At 43.6% G+C, this 21,655-nt stretch overlaps 1 protein-coding gene across 12 annotated transcripts in view; it reads right to left on the bottom strand.

Annotated features, from left to right (window-relative positions):
• Window positions 1–4,256: 4,256 nt before the first annotated feature.
• The window catches only part of Srrm1 (serine and arginine repetitive matrix 1), a 33,005-nt gene continuing 15,606 nt past the window's right edge, over window positions 4,257–21,655 (bottom strand). For 4 of the 12 annotated variants that reach the window (XM_041651372.1, XM_041651365.1, XM_041651374.1 and 1 more), the window contains 9 exons: window positions 17,290–17,370; window positions 16,811–16,897; window positions 14,658–14,802; window positions 14,291–14,332; window positions 11,271–11,399; window positions 8,788–9,249; window positions 7,800–7,995; window positions 6,370–6,579; window positions 4,257–5,264 (listed from right to left, as the gene is read on the bottom strand). In XM_041651372.1, the coding sequence (XP_041507306.1) occupies window positions 5,160–5,264; window positions 6,370–6,579; window positions 7,800–7,995; window positions 8,788–9,249; window positions 11,271–11,399; window positions 14,291–14,332; window positions 14,658–14,802; window positions 16,811–16,897; window positions 17,290–17,370 (1,457 nt within the window). In that variant the 3' untranslated portion in view covers window positions 4,257–5,159. The remainder of the gene's footprint in view (window positions 5,265–6,369; window positions 6,580–7,799; window positions 7,996–8,787; window positions 9,250–11,270; window positions 11,400–14,290; window positions 14,333–14,657; window positions 14,803–16,810; window positions 16,898–17,289; window positions 17,371–21,655) is intronic. The other 8 variants (XM_041651373.1, XM_041651366.1, XM_041651376.1 and 5 more) reach the window with 6 other exon arrangements.

The raw sequence follows: 21,655 nt of genomic DNA, 5'->3' as shown, positions 1-21,655 counted from the left end.
GGAACTAGCTCTTGTAGACCAGGCTGTCCTCGAAGTCACAGATTTCCGCCTCCCGAGTGCTGGGATTAAAGGCATGTGCCACCACCGCCCAGTCTAAAACTCATGATGTTAACTGCAGTTCCTTTTGTGTCAGCCTGCTAGGAGAAGAATGTGAGCTAAGATACTGGACTAGCTGGGAAATCTGCCTCATAGAATTAAATCTAAACACTTTTTTCTGTTCTGGCCTGGAGTTTGCTTTGCAGTCAGATTATTTTGATGCTGATTCTTGTTAAATAGCCCAGGCTGGTTTCAAGATGGTAATCCTCCTGCTTCTATGTGCAAATTGGCCGTGAATAAAATCAGTTTACAAAATAGTTCCACTAAGACCATCCTTTTGTACCATCGTACTTTGCCCATGTCCATCCCTCCCCACTTCCATATTTTGTCTCTCAATTATTTTACCATCATCCACAGCACCACACTGTTTACCAGGTGGGGTACCAGGTCCCATAGTTACCAGTATCTAATATTTGACAATAAACGATCAAACCTTTGTTTTTTGAGACCGGGTTTCTCTGTGCAGCCTTGAACTCAGAGAACCCACCTGCCTCTGCCTCCTGAGTGCTGGCATTAAAGGTGTGCACCACCACCCGGCTATGATCAAACCTTGATGACAGGCACGGCCCTTTAAATGAGCCAACCCATCCAAGCCCAGTTAACAGCGGAGAAATCTGAGACACCAGCAAGGCCTCACGGCTCCATGTTGCCCCATCCCACATTAGCCTCCAACCTCACCTAGGGCAGGTCCTGCCCACTCCATCCTTATGAAGTGACCTATGAGGTGACCATCATGATTACCCTTATGGAGTTCTGTCACAATCTTGTGTGCTCCAAGTGCACCCCGGAGAAGCCAGCTTGTCTCTTGCCACACCCCTATTCTTTGGTACATCTCACAATGAACCTCAAGCTCACCAACTGACTGGCCTGACTAGCTAGAAACCCTTAGGACCTGAGCTCAGGTCTTCACGCTTGCTCGTCATCCAGAGTTGTCTCCCCAGCCTCACCTCTTTTTTGTTTTTAAATATTTATTTATTTACTTATTATGCATACAATATTCTGTGTATGCCTGCAGGCCAGAAGAGGGCACCAGACCTCATTACAGATGGTTGTGAGCCACCATGTGGTTGCTGGGAATTGAACTCAGAACCTTTGGAAGAGCAGGCAATGCTCTTAACCTCTAAGCTGTCTCTCCAGCCCCTCCCCCCACCTCTTTTTTTACTTTACTTTGCACAGTTCAAGCAGACTTCCCTTGCTGTTTAACAAACTCACATGCTTTTTTTTTTGTGCATCCATTTTTTTCCTGAAAACTGTGTACCTAGATATTCATAATGAACTGTATACTATTCCTGGATATGGTAGCAGACACTAGTAATCCTAAGCATTTGGGAGACTAGGGCCAGTCTGGGTTACATAGTGGGATAGCATGGCAAAAATGGGAGGAGAGATAGTGATACAGCTGTTTGTAGACTGTCCTGCAGCAAGGCCCTTAGACTGCCAGTACAGAAACACGGGCACATCTGCCAGCATGCAGAAACTGAAGAGCCCCGTGAGCTCCCCATCAGCCTACATACACGAGGTCATGTCTCAAAAAGGGAGCAAAGTAGCAGGAACGGGGACACACACTTTTAATCCTTGCTGCACTCAAAAGGCTTAAGGTGGATCTGTTGTGAGATCAAGTCCAGCTTGATCTACCAAGAATGTTCCGGGCCAGCCAGGATGACAATGAGCCCCTCACTGGCCTCAGAGGTCAAGCACATAAATTGCTCTGGCAGGACTTCAGTGCCCAGCACCCACACTGGAAGTCACAGCAGCTTGGTTCCAGCTTTACAGGATCTCTCCATGTCCTCTTACGGCCTCCTCCGGTGCTGCATCCTTGTGCACAAATTCAGTCACACATACACGTGATCAAAAATAAAATAGGGCCCTGGTTTACTTCTGTGCTGTGATACATGACCAAAAACAAACTCTTGGGAGGAAAATGGTTTATTTCATCTTACAGAAGCCAGAGCAGGACTTTGAAACAGAAGCCCCGAAGAAATGTTGCTCAGTTAGCTTTCATTTTTTCCCCCAAGACAGAGTTTCTCTGTGTAGCTTTCATTTTTCAAACTTAAAAAAAAAAAATCCAGCTCTGCCTCCCAAGTGCTGCAATTAAAACGGCAACTACCACATCTAGTTCTTAGCTTTCTTATATAGCCCATGCCCACCTCAGAGATGCTGTGGGAGATGGACTTCCCACACCAAATAGTAGTTGGAAATGTGCCTCACAGACATGGCCACGGCCAATTTGATGAAGGTTTCCTCCTTGCAGGCGACTCTTAGGTTTGTGTCAACACTTCACTGCTTGCCAATGCAGGCACAGAACACTGATTTTTAGTGTTTTTTTTTTTGTATGATTTATGTATGAGTGCTCTGCATGCGTACCTGCACATCAAAGGTCCTACTGTGAGCAAACATGGGGTTTCTGGGAACTGAACTCAGGATCTCTGTTAGAGCAGCCCTCTTAACCCTGGGCCATCTCTCCAGCAGCCCTAAACACACTAGTTTAAACCCCAACTTTTCCTTTGTCCCCAAGATCTCATATGAACCTGAACTCGGTTCTTCAGTGCACACATTCCAAGTGCTGGAAAAGCAGGGGTCCCACCCCTGGACTCTGTAGAGGCCGGGACGGAAACCCAGGGCAGCGTGCATGTTAGGTAAGCAGTCTACCAACTGAGCTACATTTTCAGCCCTCCTGAGAAAAACAAACAACAACAAAAACTCTTTAAAAATCAAACAGAAAATGCTCTAAATTTTGTTGGAAGGACTTCCCTGAATGCTGGGGTTAAAGATGTGTGCTAACACAAATGGCTCCACCTCTAAACTGAACTCGCTGTGCAGTTAAAGACTATGGTTTGTCTGGTTTTAGTTGGGTAAAATGGAGCTGCTGCTAAGAGCAGCCGAAGAGGAAGAATGAAAACCCATGAGTACTAGGAGTCAATCAAAAGTGTTCCAAATGAAGGGCTAAACAGATGGACATACTCCAGCGGTGTTTATGGTTTATACTGGGAGGAAGCTTCCAGAAGCTGAACTTGGCTCCTCCCATCATATGAGTTTAGTTCCCACCTGTTAACACACGGAAGAACCTGGAGAGTTCTGCACTCATGTGAGACTCTACTGTCCCAGTGGAGTCCTTCAGGACTGTCTTCATTTAGTGCCCCTTTCCTTATTAGACACCCATGTATATAATCTGCCCATCGCTACTGAGGTCTTGTCTGTAACTTTTGGATAAAAGTAAAAAACCCAAACAAAAAAAAAATCCCCCAAACCCCCAAGTTTTCCTGAAATTAAGAAGCACTTTGTGCTTATGTTCCAATGGTCAGAAATTTTAACCATGGGTCCAAATTCTCAGCTCAGATTGTATGGTAAAAGGGCCAAAAAAACCAGAGCCAGCGAAAGAAACACATTAGCTCTGAACCCAGAACCAAAGAAGCACACCCTAACTCTGAAACTAGAGTGAAAGAAAAGTCTGCCCCTGAGCAGAAAATCTTTATTCTGGTCTTCCCCTAAGAAGCCTTACATAAGCCCCTCTGCCTGTTCAATCGCAGGCTGTCCTTTTCCTACCCTGGCACAGGCAGCCAGGCTCCTGGACTCCTTCCCAAATTTTCTTGAAAGATTTTTGGTTGGCTACTGGTGGTGGAGCATGCCTTTAATCCTAGGCAGAGGCAGTCAGATCTCTGAGTGCAAGGCCAGCCTGGCCTATAAGAACTAGTTCCAGGACAGCTAGGACTGTTACACAGAGAACCCTGTCTCAAAAAACCAAAAATATTTTTTGGTGAAGATCTTTCAGCAGTGTGGAGCAGGTTATCTGCTAAGAGTTCCCTTAGAGGTGCTGAGCAGAGAAACCAGAAGCGAGTTACACTGGGTGGGAAACTCTCTTTTGAGCGGAGCAGAAAAGGTAACTTTTCGCTGGAGCTGGAGGAGACTGCTACACTTCAGGAGATTCCCCGTTAGCGGTGAAGCAGAAGTAACTAACGTCTTGGGCCCAAGCCTCCAAGTTAGGTACCTTTCCTTCCGGAGCTGCTGCACTGGCCCGTCCTAGCACTCTTTGCAGCTAATTATTGAATAAAAAGGGTGAACCCTGTTTCATTGCTTAATTTACCCTGTACACAGCTCTACTAAGAAGATAGAGTTGTCTTGTAATACCTAGGTAAGTTGAGTAAAAGTGAATGGCAACATTCTTAAATTTAGAAATTTATTGTTTAATCCACAAGCTTTATATAGCTTTAGTTAAAAAATAAAATAAAATAAAACAAGGGAAACCAAGACACTATGTCCAAGTGCAGGCCCTCCCAGCCTGCCAATACAAGCGCTCTTCAGTTTTGTGTGCCAATTGGAAGAGTAAGGAAAAAAATTCTGGATGGGAGCCATGAAGTTTCATAAAACAAATTTATCTAACTGAAGGATCCTTGCTAGGTCTAGTAAATTGCCTTTACAAAAGATAAAGAAAAAAAGGGGGAGAAAGAAAACAAAACAGAAGCCAACCCAAAGAGGACAAAATTCCAGAGTTCTAATGAACTTATGAATCTGTCATCACGGACAATCTCCGGCATCCAGCAGTGCCTCCCCTGTTCCCTAGAGCTGGAATCCCGAGCTGTCAGCGGAGACTCCACAGCCAACAGGAGTATTTGCGGCATTAAAACACTCACTCAGACCCTTGTGGTACTTAACAGTGGTCTCACTTCTGGGCAAGCTTACAAACCTATACAAGGTTGAAAGCATAATTTACATGGTGCTAAAATTCAAGAGAAACAAGAAAAAAAAGGGGGGAGGGAACCTCTGGGGAGAGGCAAGGGCATTTAAAGGGACGGTAAAAATGCCAACAATATTTAAACGCCCCCTAAATTTTTTTTTTTTGGCTTAAAGTATTTCACTCTAAATGTCAATGGAAGAATGTCACTAGTACACCATGGACACCTGTGTAATGCAAATCCATGCCCCCCTTTCTTAAAAAACATGGTGAACTTCAACCTAGCAATTATTACAACAAATGTTATAGTCTAAAGCTCAAACACATTTTAGCGATTTTGAAATTGAATTGAGTACAAACCAAATAAAATTTACAACGTAACAAATATGTCCACCTAGGACTGTGGGGACACTTGAGCCTTCCGCATGGATCGCAAGGCTTTTTCCCGCAGGTGCCTCTCTAGGTCATCAAGGTTGTCTTCAGCTTCACTTTCAGTCTCCTGGAAAACAAAGGCAAACCAGGCAGATGTTAAGTCTTGAGACACGCTGGGAGATGCTGTGCACAGACAGAACAACACAGCCACAACAATACATACTCTGCACATACAAACCCACCTACTTTAAATCATGACTTCTTTCTACCCTAGGCTTGTTTAGAACTTGTTAAGGAACTGAAAACAACCCTGAACTTCTGATCTTTCTGTCTCAAGCTCTCAGGTGCTGTGCTTACTTACACGCACCCATACTCCCACACCCAGGGTATCTGGGGCTAGAGGAACACATCCAGGGGGCCTTGAGCATGTTGAGTGCCCCACAAACAGCTATATACATAGACGGAGTTCCCCCAGCAGAGTTATATCCCTATGCTTGCTACGGAAGTATGAGAACCTGAGTTAGGATCCCCAGGTAGCAATGCCCCGGCAGACCCAAGTGCTGACGAGGTGGTCTAACTGGTGGTTCAGTCTACCTGAAATAGTGAACTTTAGGAGAGATAGCTAGGGGAGATTGCCACCAATCCTGATGATTTGTAATCAATCCTAAGGACTCCATACGGCGCAAGGCTAGAATTAACTCTTTTCTTTTCTTTTCTTTTTTCTTTTTTTTTTGGTTTTTCGAGACAGGGTTTCTCTGTAGCTTTGGAGCCTGTCCTGGGACTCCCTTTGTAGACCAGGCTGGCCTCGAACTCACAGAGATCCGCCTGCCTCTGCCTCCCGAGTGCTGGGATTACAGGCGTGCGCCACCACCGCCCGGCTGGCTAGAATTAACTCTGCAAATTGTCCTGACCTTTGTGTGTATATGCACACAAGTAAAATGTAATAAAAATATGACAAAAGAAAGGAGGGGCACCAATGTCTTCTACATGCACACTGATGGGCAGAGGCAGATGGATCTCTGTGAGTTCAAGGCAAGACTGATCTGCAAGAACTAGCTCTAGGACAGGATCCAAAGCTACAGAGAAACCCTGTCTCAAAAAGTCAAAACTCAAAGCATTCTAGCATTAAGTTTTTGGGAAGCCATTTGTACTCTTCCCCTTGGTTCCTGACAGGTCAGCAGGAAACATTAGCCATGAGCAACAGATAAAAGAGCCAGGTGGTGTGTGAATACCTTCCTGGGCTCTGGTGCTGGCGCAGGTTCTTCCTGTGCTGACGTGGTTGTGGCAGCAGAAACAGCTGCAGGGGCTGCAGGAGCTGTGGTGGCTGTAGCCACAGTCTTCTCTTTCTTGTGTTTTTTGTGCTTCTTGTGTTTCTTATCCTTTTTGTGTTTCTTGTCCTTCTTCTTCTTTTTCTTCTTTCCACCTCCTTCTTGATCAGAATTCTAGAAACCCAGAAACAAACAGTGAGGTAATCAATCTGATTAAAATCCTGTTTTATTTTGAGGGAATCTTAAACAGACAAGTACATGCTTCACCGAAGTGCAAAGAACCACCAACAAGAGTTCTCAGAGAGGTGAAACAACCAGTGTCAAGGTCCACCCACAAATCCAGCAGGAAGAGCCTCAACACTAACTGACTGTACAGTTTCCTACTAATCCTAAACTGGGTTTCCAACTTCAGGATGTGAATGAGGTGTCAACAGCTGGAGTCATGGGCTAAGCATGAGTTGCCTTCCAGCTCCTAAACACGAGCCTTAATGAGGGGCAATTAAAAACCACTCAAATACTTGGCTAACGCAAAGCAGGATTTCAGTATGTGGTGAGGAGCTCAAACAAAGCCAGGCTAAACTGAATGCCTACTTTAAAAGTGGGAGTGGCCGGCTTCTCTCTGCAGAGATGGTCCTCTCCTACCACGGGGTCCTAGGGAATGAACTCAGGCTTTCAGACTAGAGGCAGACACCTGTACCCACTATTAGTTACTGCTTTTGCCTCCCGAGTGCTGGGATTAAAAGCGTGTGCCATTACTGCCCGGCTTGCTTATTATTTTATAACTGTTTAATAAGGGAGGGAATTCTACATGTTATACAATTATGTATTCCTAACAAAAAGCATTAAATATTTTTACTTTTTAATCTCATAGCCCAGATGTTCCACAACACAGCTGCATCCTCATAAGCCGTCTTAAGTTATAGTCCATCTAAGAGAATCTATCGTTACATCTACTGAATACCATGGTTAGCCCAATAACTTCTAACATGCTTAGAACAAACAGCTAGGCAGTCATCTAATACAAAGCTTACTGTAATATGTTGAATGGCTCATATAATTTACTCAATTTCAGTATGTCAACAGTAGCTTTTGCTATTTACTAACCTAGAAAAGAGGATCAAAATCCAAATTCAAAGTATGGTTTCTACCGAATAAAAATCAATTTCACACCATAGAATGATTATTTAACTGAACCACCATATTAACATAGACTAAATTTATGTATGAATTTAATTGACTAACTTGTAATTGTTTTTGAGACAGGGTCACTGCATAGCCCAGGCTGGCTCCTGACCCTGCTGCTGCCCACCAAGTGTTGGGACTGTAAGCACCCACCATCACCTCAACCCCAGTTAACTAATCGTAAAGCTGCCCCAAACAAGGCACATACACACCCTGGCAGGGGAAGGGCTTGGAGTTGGGCTTTTAGCCTTTTTGACTGGTACTGCGGGAGACCAGTTTGTGGAGGGTGACTGAGACTGGACAGGAGATTGAGGTGCTGGAGGCTTTTTAGCTGCTGGCTCAGGAGATCCAGAGACAGATCGGGAAGAGGAAACTCTTCTTACAGACTGAGGGCTTGGTGAGGCTGCCCTAGACAGAGAGGAAAAACAAAGAACACAGCATTGAGAACAGACACACAAAGGAGGCCAGAAACTTGCTTTTCTATCACTCCAGTCTTGGGGTCACTCATGCTCACAATTCTCTACCACTGTACTGATGATGGACTACACTAGCAACAGCAGTTTCTTAGCTCCCTGAAGCCTGCTTTGTATCAGTATTAAATATTTTTCAGGGGTTGGAGACGGGCTCAGTGGTTATGAGCACTGATTGTTCCCTGAGAGAACTAGGGTTCCTTTTCCAGCACTCACACAGCTCACAGTTAACTGCAACTACCTTTCCAGGGGATCTGACACCTGCTTCAGGCCTCCTGACACTGCCCACTGGCAGCAAAAAACATATACAGACAAACCACCCATTTACATAAAACAACAAAGAGAAAAGGGTTGCTTCATCTCAGACTAAGATACCAGAAGCTAAGAACCAAGTAAAGTTCTCTGGCATCGATGCCACAAGAAACTAGGTTCAAAGTGGAAAATATGAACAGTACCCAAAGTTTGATAATTATTATTATTAATTGTTGTTTTTTGAGACAGGTTTTCTCTGTGTAGCTTTGGCTGTCCTGAAACTCACTCTGTAGACCAGGCTGGCCTTGAAATTACTGAGATCTGCCTGCCTTTACCTCCTGAGTACTGGGATTAAAAGCGTGCGCCATTACTGCCTGGCTTGTTTATTATTTTATAACTGTTCAATGGGGGAGGGGAGGTCTACATGTTATGCAACTATGTATTCCTAACAAAAAAAAAAAGCATTAAATATTTTTACTTTTTAATCTTTTTAGGTTCCGGAGTCCTGGAGACTCTCCTAATAGGCCTAGTACTTGGAGATGGGGACTGCCTTCCTTGGGGTGATGCGGATGCTCCTCTTCGAACAGGGGGAGGACTTGAGGTCTGAGGAGCTCGAGGACGTGGTGAGGGCGAATGCCGTTTGTTTGGCTGTGGTGACCGGGCCTCCCGGGTGGAACGGCCTGGGGAAGACCCTTTCCTATGCTTTGAAGATAAGGAGGGTGAGCGTCTCTTGGTGACTGGGGGGCTTCTTTGTTTGGGAGGCGGAGAGTGGGAGACGCGGCGCTTTGGTGGTGGAGATGGTGATGCCCTTCGCTTGGGTGGGGGCGGGGGTGAGGCGGTTCTCCTTTTTGGAGGTGGGGAAGGAGAGTATCTTCTCTGGATGGGAGGAGAGTATCTTCTTGGAGAAGGCGAGCGGCGGCGTGGAGGAGGAGAAGGAGTCCTAGAAAAAAAACCACACCATTAAGCTGAAACCGACGTGTGGAAGTGAGTGGCAAGCTGAGGTCAGGGGAATTCTCTCATCAACCTTTATGTGGACTTAGGTCAGTACATTTGTGTGGCAATACTTTCTCACCCATTGAGCCACCTAGTTAGCTAACCCAGAACTAGGAAAATTATAAATAAAAAGTAACCAGTTGGCACTCGGGAGGCAGAGGCAGAGGCAGGCGGATCTCTGTGAGTTTGAGACCAGCCTGGTCTACAGAGCTAGTTCCAGGACAGGCTCCAAAGCCACAGAGAAACCCTGTCTCGAAAAAAAGTAACCAGTTGTAAATGTCCTGTAGTCAGCACTATGCCAGAGGATATATTTCAAAGTAAGATCACCACACCTGTCAAGAGGGTACTGTGTACTGTTAAATGGAAAAATCTGCAACTTAAATTTAAACAATTTAAATTCACCAAGTCAACAGAATTTCTATAGAATCAATTCACTATTTCACAATAAGAGAACCTCACACTGCATTGTGGTAACTGAGCATCAGCTGTTGCCAGGTAATAACACTGGCCAATTGAGAAAGTCTGTTTTACTGAGTTCTTTGTGACAGGGGCTGTAGATGTGGCTCAGTTCTTAGTACCCAGCACCCACACTGTAGCTCACAAAAGTTCATAACTCAAATTCAAAGGAATCCAACGCCATTTCTGGCTTCCACAGGTACAAGGTACACACAGTGCACACACACGCAGACAAAACACTCATAGACACACCAAAATAACTATTTTATGGGATGATGTGCCATCTCCCCTGAATAAGCTCCTAACACAGACTGTCCGGTCTTCTTCAAAGGACGGCCTTTTACTATCAGTTCACTGCCAGGCAAAAGGGGTCTCTGAAAGGTCTATCTGGCTTTTCTCTTACAGGTGACAAAGTCATCTTATGTCACCTAGGAATTAGGACTCAATACAACATTCAGGCTAACTGCAATGTGTGCTTGGGTCTTCCAGCACCAATTCCTGCTCAGAACTGGGTTTACAATAAGCAATCTTCAGACAAGGTGGTAGAGTGAACTGGGCAATCATTTGGTAACTCTAGCTAGGCACAGTGGCTTCAATTGTAATTTCAGTACTCAGCAAGTATTGAGACAGCCCAAAATCCGAGGCCAGCGTGGTACACATACTAAGATCCTGTTAAAGAACAAAACATCCTCCTCTAAAAAGGGGTTTCCCTTTCTCTAGTTATTTCACATGGAAGAAACATAGGAAAAAGTAAAACAAAACAACCATTCTTGTACAGTTAGTCTGCCGTGGACTCATCCCCAACACACACCAAAGTTACCCACTAACCTGTACCATTCTTCATTCTCTTGCTGTGCCTGAGCTGACACCCTGGGTCACATGTTTGTATGGGTTTCTTTAAGACAGAGTCTAGCGGAACTCATGTATAGTTCAGGCTGCCTCCAAACTAGTGCTCTTCCTGCCTCCACCTCTTAAGAACTGGGATTAGGGGCGTGTGCTGACACACGCAGCCTGTGACTGACATTTCTAGAAGACTTCTGGTTTCTCACTTCATAGAACACCCTTAACTTGGGACTGCTAGCTCTTCTATTTCTGTATAACTGGTAGAGTATTACCAAGAATCCCAAATGCACATGACCAGTAACAGATCAGTGTGGCTGTTCATGTGTACAAATGGATGGATGGTTCTAGAACCTCCCATGGTTGTGCAGACATTGCTATTCCTCACTCCCCCGCTTATCCCAGACACCAAGGATTTGGCTGCTCTATGATCCAGACTGGCCTCTAACTCAAAATCCTCCTGCCTCAGTCTTCCAAGAGTTGAGATTCCAAGCATAAGTAATATACCTGGCTCCTAACTTTTGTTTCTGCACAGTCGTGTGTTTTGGGATTTTTCTATAAGGGAGCACACATTTACTATGTGATCTTTTATGACTAAAAATGCCTGAACACATACAACACAACGTTCACAGTAAAGACCCAGAGCCACCATGAGTCTCTTGGACACAGTACCTTCGTCGCGGTGGTGGGGTGGGAGATCTGCGCCGCCGAGGAGGAGGGGGAGGAGGAGGAGGAGGAGCTGGAGAAGGAGATCTTCGCCTTCTGGCTGGTGGTGGGGAGGGACTTCTCCTCCTTCTACCACTAAAGTAAGAGTTGATTCTCAGTCAGTAAGATGTGTAAGCAAAGGCCCCAGTAACCCAAGGCAGAGATGTACTCTGTGTTCTCTATGTTCCAGAGCATGCTTTCTCAGGCTAAGGCTGAGACCCTGGGTAGCAGCCAACATTAAAAACAAAATTTAAAAATCAATGTTTTACTTTTGAAATGGGTAAAACAGAGCTTTGTAATGTTAGCTTCTGACAGAAATAGCTATCTGGTTATAACATAAACCATCCAGCAGAGGAAGTGAAAATTTTCAAAAGATTATGACTAGAACATTTTTTAGTTGGGATACAGATGACAATCAGTTGAAAAACTTATCTGAGACTTATGTGGACTACATGAGGGAAAAATCCAGTCAGGCTGGGCTTTGAAAAGTTTTCAGGTATTTTAATTCTCTGAGAAACATTTAAGATGTTAAATAGACACCAAAGGCTTAAGGCCCAAGCTGCTCCAAGCTGCCCCTTCTCTACAGTACACAGGGCACACGCACGGCACACAAGTACTCTACCTCTCAGTGGCACCTCCAGCCTTTACCACCCTAACTGAAAGCAGCACTGAAGAGGAACTGGGTATCATACTTAATGATACCCTAAAGACAAACGACAAAGCCAGGACGAGGCTGCCCTGGGGTGGTGTGGTTAAAAATATACTCAAGAAACAAACACACCCCAATTCTGAGTTCTGTAACAGACTTAAATAACACAAGTAACATAGGAACATACATTAACCAGCTAGAAGCTGCTTCAAGACTTAAATGTAGGCTAAGCTACTTTGTCCCCTTTGAGGCAAATCGACACATATTGAGAGAGAATCAATGTAAACAGTTCTTGACTCCTTGACCAGCCAGGACTGAAGCTATGAACCTAGAACTCAGTTTCTAAAGTTTACCAGGTCCCACCCAGCTTCTACTTGAGACTCCATAGAGAAAAGCCATAAATTCACAGCAGATCTCATTTCCAACCAGATTTGATTTACATTTGCAGATGATCTGATTAGTGCTCATCCTAGCACTTTACATAAACACTCAAAATCATGTTTAATTTTATCCTCCCTAAAATATACTGAACTGGGTAGTGGCAGGCAGATTTCTGAGTTTGAGGACAGCCAGGTTGACACAGATAAACCCTGTCTCAAAACAAACATCAAAAATATGATACTGACCCATAACTCAAAATAACTTTATTTCCTGTTAGGTGTGGCGGTGTACCCCTTTAATCCCAGCTCCCAGGAGACAGTGGCAGGTGGATCTCTGTGAGTGCTAGGTCAGTCTGGTTTACATGAGGGGTACATACAAAGACCCTATCTGAAACAACTCAAAGTTTGTTTTGCTTTCTGACAAAGAGTCTCATTGCATAGTCCTGGTTGGTCTCTGCATCCTGAGTGTGGCACTGTGCCCAGGCAAGTGGTGATCTCTAACAGCTTTAAACTAGAAGCTACTAATAAAACCTAAAACCACTGGGCAGGGTAGAGAATATTCGCTTTTGTTGTTGTTTCTTGAGACAGTTGTCTCTCCACAGAACCCTGGCTGTTCTGGAACTCACTATGTGGACCACTAGTGTTGGGATTAAAGGCATGTGCCACCACACCCGGCTAGAATATTAATTCTGATTTTACTGTTCTGAAGAATCATCCCAGAACCGAACCTAGTTCTGTAATTCAGGGGGAGGCGGGGGAGTATAGCACTAACACGATCCTGTGTAAAGCAATTTTTGATGTTCAGTTAAATAATTCCACTGAAGTCAGAAGTCACTACAGTTGTGAGAAAAATATTTTTGTACCCAATTTCTTTCTTTCATATCTCTATTTTTCATTATCATGAAACAGTTCCCTCTACAGCATAAATATTCCACTGTTCCATGACTGCTTCCCAAATGTCTTTCTAAAAGATTTTAAAATGGGAAAAGGTAAAACAGGAAGCATCTCCACTCCCAAGCAGTTTAGACAGGGAGTGTTCAACCTGTATTCAGAAAAGGAATACAGACAGATGACAGATGTCAATGGCACAGGTCAAAGACCTTGTGTGGACACTACTTCTCCCTGTGCCTTTCTCACTTGTGAGACAGGTCTGAACTAAAAGGGTTTTTTGTTGCTGTATGAGGCAGCATTTCTCTATGTAGCCGCGGCTATCTTGGAACTCAACTATAGAGAGACTAGGCTGGCCTTGAACTCAGAGAGATTCACCTGCCTCTGCCTCCTGAGTGCTGGGATTACAAGGTGTGCACTGTCACGCCCAGCCCATTATAAGATTTTTATATGGGGTTTGGATCTAAAATATTAGTTTTATGGTCACATAAACATATGATCAAAAAAAAAATTCATTAAGTGGGAGGTAGGGGGAGAAAGCCAGGGCTGGTGAGGTGAGCTCAGCAGATAAAGGTACTTGCCACCAAACATGAAAAATTGAGTGAGTTCGATTCCCAGGACCCACATAGTGAATGGAGGGAACCAACTACTACAGGTGTCCTCTGTGGTGTGTGTGTACCTACACAAATACAGGACAAATATAAATACAGTGAAGACTCTGACCTCACAGTTCCCCATACTTCTGCAAAGACTACAGAACCAACTCTTACTTTCATTTTCAGCATTTAGGTTTCTCCTTTAGTTTTTCTTGCTTTCTTTAAGTCACCCTAATACAAAGGTAATTGTATTACCTTTGTATTAGGTCTAGGGAGTCAGAATTACCGGCTTAGAAAAGGTTGTAAAATCAACACCTCACATGTAGCTTTTACTATCATCTAACACACACCAAACCAACTTTAGACTTTCCACTGACACAATGCATCATCTGTAAAGTGTGGACAGTCACCTGAACAAAAAATGAAGAAAACTTGGAATGTCACCCTAATTTACAATAATAGTGTCTAACCAACCTTTTAGTCACTGGCGATTGCCATCGTTTTCCCATCTGCATCCTGAGAGCAGCGGAGAAAAACAAACGTAAAGAGCTCTATTCACACAAGTTAACTTCTTGTGGAGGCATTGTTTAAAGCTTCAAAATGTCTGGAATTAATGCTGTGATTTAACTGCTCTTTCTATCCATGCACAAATAAGACAATCACTCAAACCTTGCCTAGTTTTAATGTTAAGAACTACCAACAACAAGAAAAAAACCCAAGCTATCCAAACCCCAGACCCCACATCTCTAATGACAGGAAGAATCTAGCCCAATGCTAAAATAATTTTGCGGCCCACCCTGTAAGGTACAGATCAGTCCAAAGCATTAATGAAGGTGGTTACCGAGGGGAAGTCTCCTTTTGGCGCTTCCGAGGTGATGGAGAGGCACTCCGAGAAGGGGAATGTCTCCGCCGTCTGCCTACCTCACCATTCTTCACATGGGATCTCTTGGGCCGCTCATCTTCTGAGGTGGAAGAGGAGCCAGAGTCTGTAATCACAGAGCAAAGAACAACAACAAAATATCACACACACACACACACGCACGCACGCACGCACACCTCCATCGCTCTCCCCACTCCCCTTTACACTGCATGCTCAAAGTCCTAGGTTCTACCCCAGCACTGGGGAAAATGTTAGTGGCTAAGACTCAGCAACACAGTATTTACCTAGTATAGCATAAAGTTATGGGTTCAATTCTCAGTACCATCACAAAAATTTAATCAGGACAATTCTAGTGACAGTCAACATCCCCACACCCAGCAGAAAACTAGCCAACACAAGACTCCTATAATATCAAGAGTACATCTTGTTACATGGTGGCTTAAAAAAAAAATCAAGAGTGCAGAGGTCTGAATACATTTCTAAGAAATCTAGGGATTTTAAATCAGTCTTGTTGGTGCATGTCCATCTGATGAAAGGCGGGAAAATTTCAACAAGCTCAACACCAGTCTCAGCAACATAGTAAGTCAAAGGTCTCAGCAATATAGAAAGTCAAAGGTCAGCCTGTGAGCACCAGACTATCTCAGAAACAAGACAAAACCAAAACAAAACTGAGTAATTATTCCCAATTAACAAAATAAAGCTTCAAGAGCAGGCCCTGGTTTCAGTGCTAGCAGTAAAAGAAAAGCATCAATAAGTTACTTGAAATACAAAATAAAAATTGTTGCCATAATAATTACAATAATCCCCAGTGGGACTGGGGTACGGCTGTTACTACAGCACTAGCCTTAGCGCATGTCCCCAGCACTGCATAACATTGGCTACAGTGGTGCAAGGCTATCAATGTCAGGATTTAAGAGGCACACAAAGGAAGATCACATGTTTAAGGTCATTTTCGGCTACAAGGCAAGTTCAAGGCAAGTCTGTCTCAAAACCAAATCAAACCTACCAAACCCCAAGAACAGAGCATTTGACGTAAACATCAGGCTTCTGCATGCTTTTTCTTTAAGTCAACAATTACAATTATCAGAAAATTTCATCTGCCTACTACTAAACAAACAAAAGCAGCCTTAATACCCACCAAAAACAAACAAACAAATAAACAAAATGTACTAGCAAAAAAATGAAAGATTCACGAAACTAGTTAAGGTGTCCTAAAAGCAGACTCAGGATATTAGGGATACATTAGTTATCCATTTTCATTTTCTGTTTTAATACTGTGCTCTAGGTCAATCACCTTATTGTTATTAACGCTGGGAAACACAGTAACCTGCACCAGGCCACACTCCTGGCCAAATTTATAACTTTCATAACAATGTAACAATTTAAAAGAAAAATTTAAGGGCTTAAAATAAGAAAGAAGCCTGAAGTGGTGGCACTCGCCTTTAATCCCAGCACTCCAGCACTCGGGAGGCAGAGGAAGTCGGATCTTTGTGAGTTTGAGGCCAGCCTCGTCTACAAGAGCTAGTGCTAAGACAGGCTCCAAAGCTACAGAGTAATCTTGTTTCAAAAAACAAAAAAGAAACATACATAGTAGCCAACTGAGACACCGAACTTCCCAGGAAGGCAAACACTTTGTCCCTCACCTCCTCCCATTCAGAAGCAGGGCTCAGAGGTTAAGGATACTGGCTGCTCTTTCAGGGGTCTCGGTTCAATTTTTAGCACCCAAATGGTGGCTCATAATAATGTCTACAGCTCCAGATACCAGGGAATCTGATGCCTTCTTCTGGTCTCCTCTGAGATCAGATATACACACGGTGCACAGATATACACGTAGGTAAAACACTCACTTGTATAAAATACATAAAAAGAGCGGGGGTGGGGAGGGTCCCCCCTCATGTAGTCCAGGCTATCAAGTTCACCATCAAGAATAAGTATCTGATCCTTCTGCTTCCACCTCCTGAATGCTATGGTGTGTCTGGGTTTGCTGTTTTTTGGACTCTCACTATGTAGCCCTTAAAGGCCTTATACTCCCCAGGGACTCTCCTGACTCCACCTCCCAAGTGCTGAAGTTACAACAGATGTGGAAGCAGAAAGCATTTTCTTGGTTTCCATACCAGACGATGACTGCTGGTTCTGTCGTCTGTACTGGCGCCTCTGCTGCACAGAATCAGCTGCAGCCATCTTGCTGCCTTTGTCTTCTTCTGAAAGACGGGTGCATTTAGAAAGCGTCTCTTTAGTTCCACAGAGGTAATGTGACAAACGACAGGAAAATAGGCACTCAAACCCTCACCAACTACTAAACTTATTTACTGCAAGTAAAACTGGGAGAGATGAATTCGACAAACATTTCAGCTAGCTGTAAAAACCCAGAATTATGTCCAAATACAGAAGAAAAAGAACAAGGTCAAGATGAATAAAATAACCACATACAGAGAACACTTAAATGCTGGAGCTGGGGATCTCAGTCTCGGTGATGCCAGTTTTAGCTGTTCTCTACTGTGCTGCCCGTACAATGACTCTCCAACCCAAGGGGAATAATCAAATATGGACAGGAAAAGAAAAAGCTGACCTGTAGAAAATCATTACAACTTACCAGACTCAGACAGCTCCACTTTTCTCGGCTTGGGTGCTGGTGACGGCGACTCTCTTTTCTCAGTACCTTTATGTTTTGTCACTAAAAACAAGTTTTAAAAAAACCACAATAATAAAGAACAGTGTTTTATTTATTTTGATTTTTTTTTTCGAGACAGGGTTTCGCTGTAGCTTTGGCGCCTGTCCTAGAACTAGCTCTTGTAGACCAGGGATCCTTCTGCCTCTGCCTCCCGAGTGCTGGGATTAAAGGAGTGTGCCACCACTGCCCAGCAAGAATAGTATTTTAATAGTATAAAAGTGTGCATGACTGTTCACATGAAAAACTTAACCTAATTGGAGTCCATGCGCTAAAACCAGCTGGATGTAGTGAGTGGTATGTACGTGTAATCCCATGACTCTGACGGCAAGACGGGGAGGTGAAGATGAGGGAATGGTCTGGAGGCTTGGACCAGCTGGCCTGGAGCACACACAGCAGCAGAAAGCAGGGAAGCCCTGCCAGAGAGACCATGTCTCAACAAGGAAGAAGAGGAGAATCAACTCCCAGAAAAAAAAAAAAAATTTTTTAAAAAGAAAAGAAACTAGATAGGTGGTAGGGGCGCACGCCTTTAATCCCAGCACTTTGGGAGGCAGAGGCAGATCCCCAAGTTCAAGGCTAGCCTGTTTTAAGACAACCAGGGCTACACCGAGAAACTTTTTTCCAAAAAAAACCCAACCAACCCAAGGTCATCCCTTAGTTCTTTTACCTGTGAATGACTAATGAATTTCAGTAGGATGTTTTTTTTTTTTTCAAGACAGGGTTTCTCTGTAGCTTTGGAGTCTGTCCTGAACTAGCTATTGTAGACCAGAGTGGACCTCGAACTCAGAGATATGCCTGCCTCTGGTTAGGGTTAGGGTCTTATTAAAATGCAGTTATACCTTTTTTAATACTCTAGGAATTGTCGTAGACTAACTAACTATACAGAGTAGCAACCACGAGAACTGTTGGTCTAACACTTCAACCTTATCTTTGTTAAAGTTACCAGAGAGATAATTACCACTGAAATATCACACACAGAAGACAAGTCCTGAACTACTGAGCCACAATCCTTTAGTTAATGATCCTACTTACTAATGTTATTTGGACAAACCACTGAACTGGGTGAGAATAGTCAATACCTAAAAATTCATAAAAGCAATGGGCTGAGTGAAGCTCAGTGGTCAAGAGCACTTGCTGCTTGGACAGAGGACCCAGGTTGGTTTTCAACACCTGTATGAGGAGCTCACAGCTACCTGTAACTCCAGCTCCAGATAGGATGCCTATTCTGGCCTATGGACACCTGTTTAGTATGTATATGCCCTACCACAGAACATACATAATTTTGAAAATTATAACACAGAGGAAGCTTGAGACAGAACTGCAAGCCTAGATTACATAATATACCATTCCCAAGACTTTAAAAGACAAACTAAACCAAACAAACAAAAAAGGAAACCGCTTACATGTCAAATTTACTTTCTCAAAGTAACAAATTTTAAAACTATCTGGAAGGTGGTTTGCTTGGCTATAAGAAGGCATTTTTTTTTTAAAGAAACATAACTAAAATTAACATTGCTTTTATATTTCCTGAGATAAGGTCTCACTACTGTAGGACTTCAGTATAGCAATGTAATGTTAGAACTAAAGAAGTGCACTATCATCAGGTAGTGATGACACATGGCTTTGATCCCAGCACTCCAGAGGCAGAGGTTGGGGGAACCTTGAGTTCCAGGACAGCCAGGAACACACAAAGAAACCCGTCTGGTGGGTGAGGGTGTGCGCTCGCACCACATCTAGCCAACATTACATACTTTGTTTAACAGAGGGAATAAACACACAGGAGGGCTCATCTTGGCTTCATGTCTCATTAATGACTTAACTTTAATAATAGCGTATATAGCACACACTTTATCCTACTCCTGAGTTAAATCACTCTGCCAGACAGTAGTGATGCACGCCTTTAATCCCAGCACTCGGGAGGCAGAGGCAGGCAGATGTCTGTAGTTTGAAGCCAGGCTGGTCTACAGAGAGAGTTCCAGGACAACTAGGGCTGTTACACAGAGAAACCCTGTCTTGAAAAAAGAAAACAAAACAGAAATTCAAGGAGCAAATCATTCTAGCATGAAATAAGAAATTCAAAAGAACAACTCTAAAACCAGAATTCTGAAGCATTTCAAAAGTCCTATTAATTATTAATCTTAGAGTGCCCAAAAGATAACCTGCAAAGTTAAATTACTGTAAGCAGAAATTGTAAAACACATCAAGTGTCCACAGAGCACAATAGTTTGGCTGATTCAAAAGGTACAGGACGTGCCAGGACATTTGATTGAGGTACAAGTTCACGCAGTACTGGATTTTACTGATTCAAAGTCTCTCCAAACACCCTAGATGGGACTGTTAACTGCACTCCAAATGATTTACTGTCAAATCGCCCACTTTTCTTTCCTTCCTCTCATCTCTGCCTATTATCAACAGCAGCCCACCAGACCCCACAAACACCTGATAACGAAGCACAAACAAGAACTTTACCATATTACAGCAGTGCCACGGTTCTAAGTGTCCTGAAACCCCCACAGCGGGCATCTCTGAAATCACACCAGGTTGAGACAAAGAACTTCATTTCATTCCGCCCTTCACCCTCCTCCCTAAGCAACACAAAGGCATTTGGAGTCTGATGGCTCTTACTCTAACTGGGAAGGAACTTTTTTTTTGTTTTGTTTTTTTTTTTTTTTTTTCGAGACAGAGTTTCTTGGGAAGGAACTTTTAATTGTTTACGAAGTCGTTATCTTGGCTAAGTCACCTCGCTGAAGAGCCCCACACTTCAGGGTCTGTCCTAGCTCTCACATTTCATCACAAGGGTGATCCCACACAGCGCACATCAATTCTGAGCTTTGGTGGACACGAAGGAGACTAAGCTCCCCACAAGTGATCTCGAGTGCCCATTCCACATGGATGAGGCATGCGTCAAGACAGGAGACCAGCACTGCGTACACTCATAAAAGGTGACTAATGAATCTCAACAACTGCCCTATTCTAATAGAACTCCTTCTGGTCAGGTATTTTAAAATAATTCTTCTCTATAATCTAAATAGAAAAAACATGTACTTTTCTAAAGTAATAGTGGGAACACTTAAGAGTATCTTCCTCCTAGAGAGCTTTCCAGCTCTAAACAAAAGAAATATTCTCAATGTAAAGCTCACAGGAAAAGACAAGAAGGCTAGAGCATTAAGTATCATATTTAGGACATGGTGAGAGGAACTTCAGAAAGGCTGAAATGTTCTCATTTTATATAAAAAGTAATACACCAGGGCGATGTTGGCGCACGCCTTTAATCCCAGCACTCAGGAGGTAGAGGCAGGCGGATCTCTGTGAGTTTGACGCCAGCTTGGTCTACAAGAGCTAGTTCCAGGACATGCTCAAGCTACAAAGAAACCCTATCTCGAAAAAAACCACACACACAAAATAAAGTGATACAGTGCATGTTATAAAAAATAGCTGTCTTAAATACATTTTATTTGTCGCTGAATGAACTTGACATTAAAGTCAATAAAGATTTTGCACATTATTTTTATGGCTTGCCACCACCAGTAGATCCTTTTTCCACTGATCCTTCTCGTCCTAACAGGTTTAAACGGTGGAGGGCCAGTTTTCTTCCAGCACTCGGGCAGCCAATGGGCTTTCCCAACCCTCCCACCCACTCCATTCACCTTTCAGGATGCCTGTGTTACTCCAGTCCTAGCACCAAAGGCACCATTCGAATGGATCCTATCCTCCATCTTTCTCCATATGTATTTTAGAGCTAAAGTCCCTGCAAGCCACAACTTGCTGCGGCTTTAACACTAACAAACTAACGAACATTCTACTCTCGGCTGGCACGATCACAAGCAATCAATTTCTTAGAAACCAATCTACTGAACAGAGTGAGGACAACACCCAAGAACCCCGCCTAGACCTTCAATCAATCAACCAACCAATCAATCAAATCAATCAATCTTCTCTTCGGGGCATAAACGTGACCAAAAAGAATAACAAAATACAAAATTCTCAAGGAAAGTATCAGACAAAAAGTCTTAAGAAAGGGTGTGGAGAGGGTGGGATAGTTAACTGGTCTCAGAGTAATAAAATGAATCCTTACAGGAAGAACAAGTCCCAGTTGTTACCAACTCAAACAGTCCCAAGTGCTCTGCGGCGCCACTGCCCAGACAGAGGGCACTGGAAAAACAATCTACCTTTCCCTATCACCACCTCTCAGCAGAGCCCTGAGAACAGAGGGGCAAGCAGGCCATTTACAGTGTCACACAGAAAGTAATGCCTAGCAGCTTCTGCAGATGGGTACAAGTGGGTTCACCCT

This window comes from Microtus oregoni, unplaced genomic scaffold (assembly GCF_018167655.1).
Source record: "Microtus oregoni isolate MIOR12 unplaced genomic scaffold, Mior012 000005F_ref0000423, whole genome shotgun sequence".
Taxonomy (NCBI): Eukaryota; Metazoa; Chordata; class Mammalia; order Rodentia; family Cricetidae; genus Microtus; species Microtus oregoni.
This window is presented reverse-complemented; position numbering and strand designations above follow the sequence as displayed.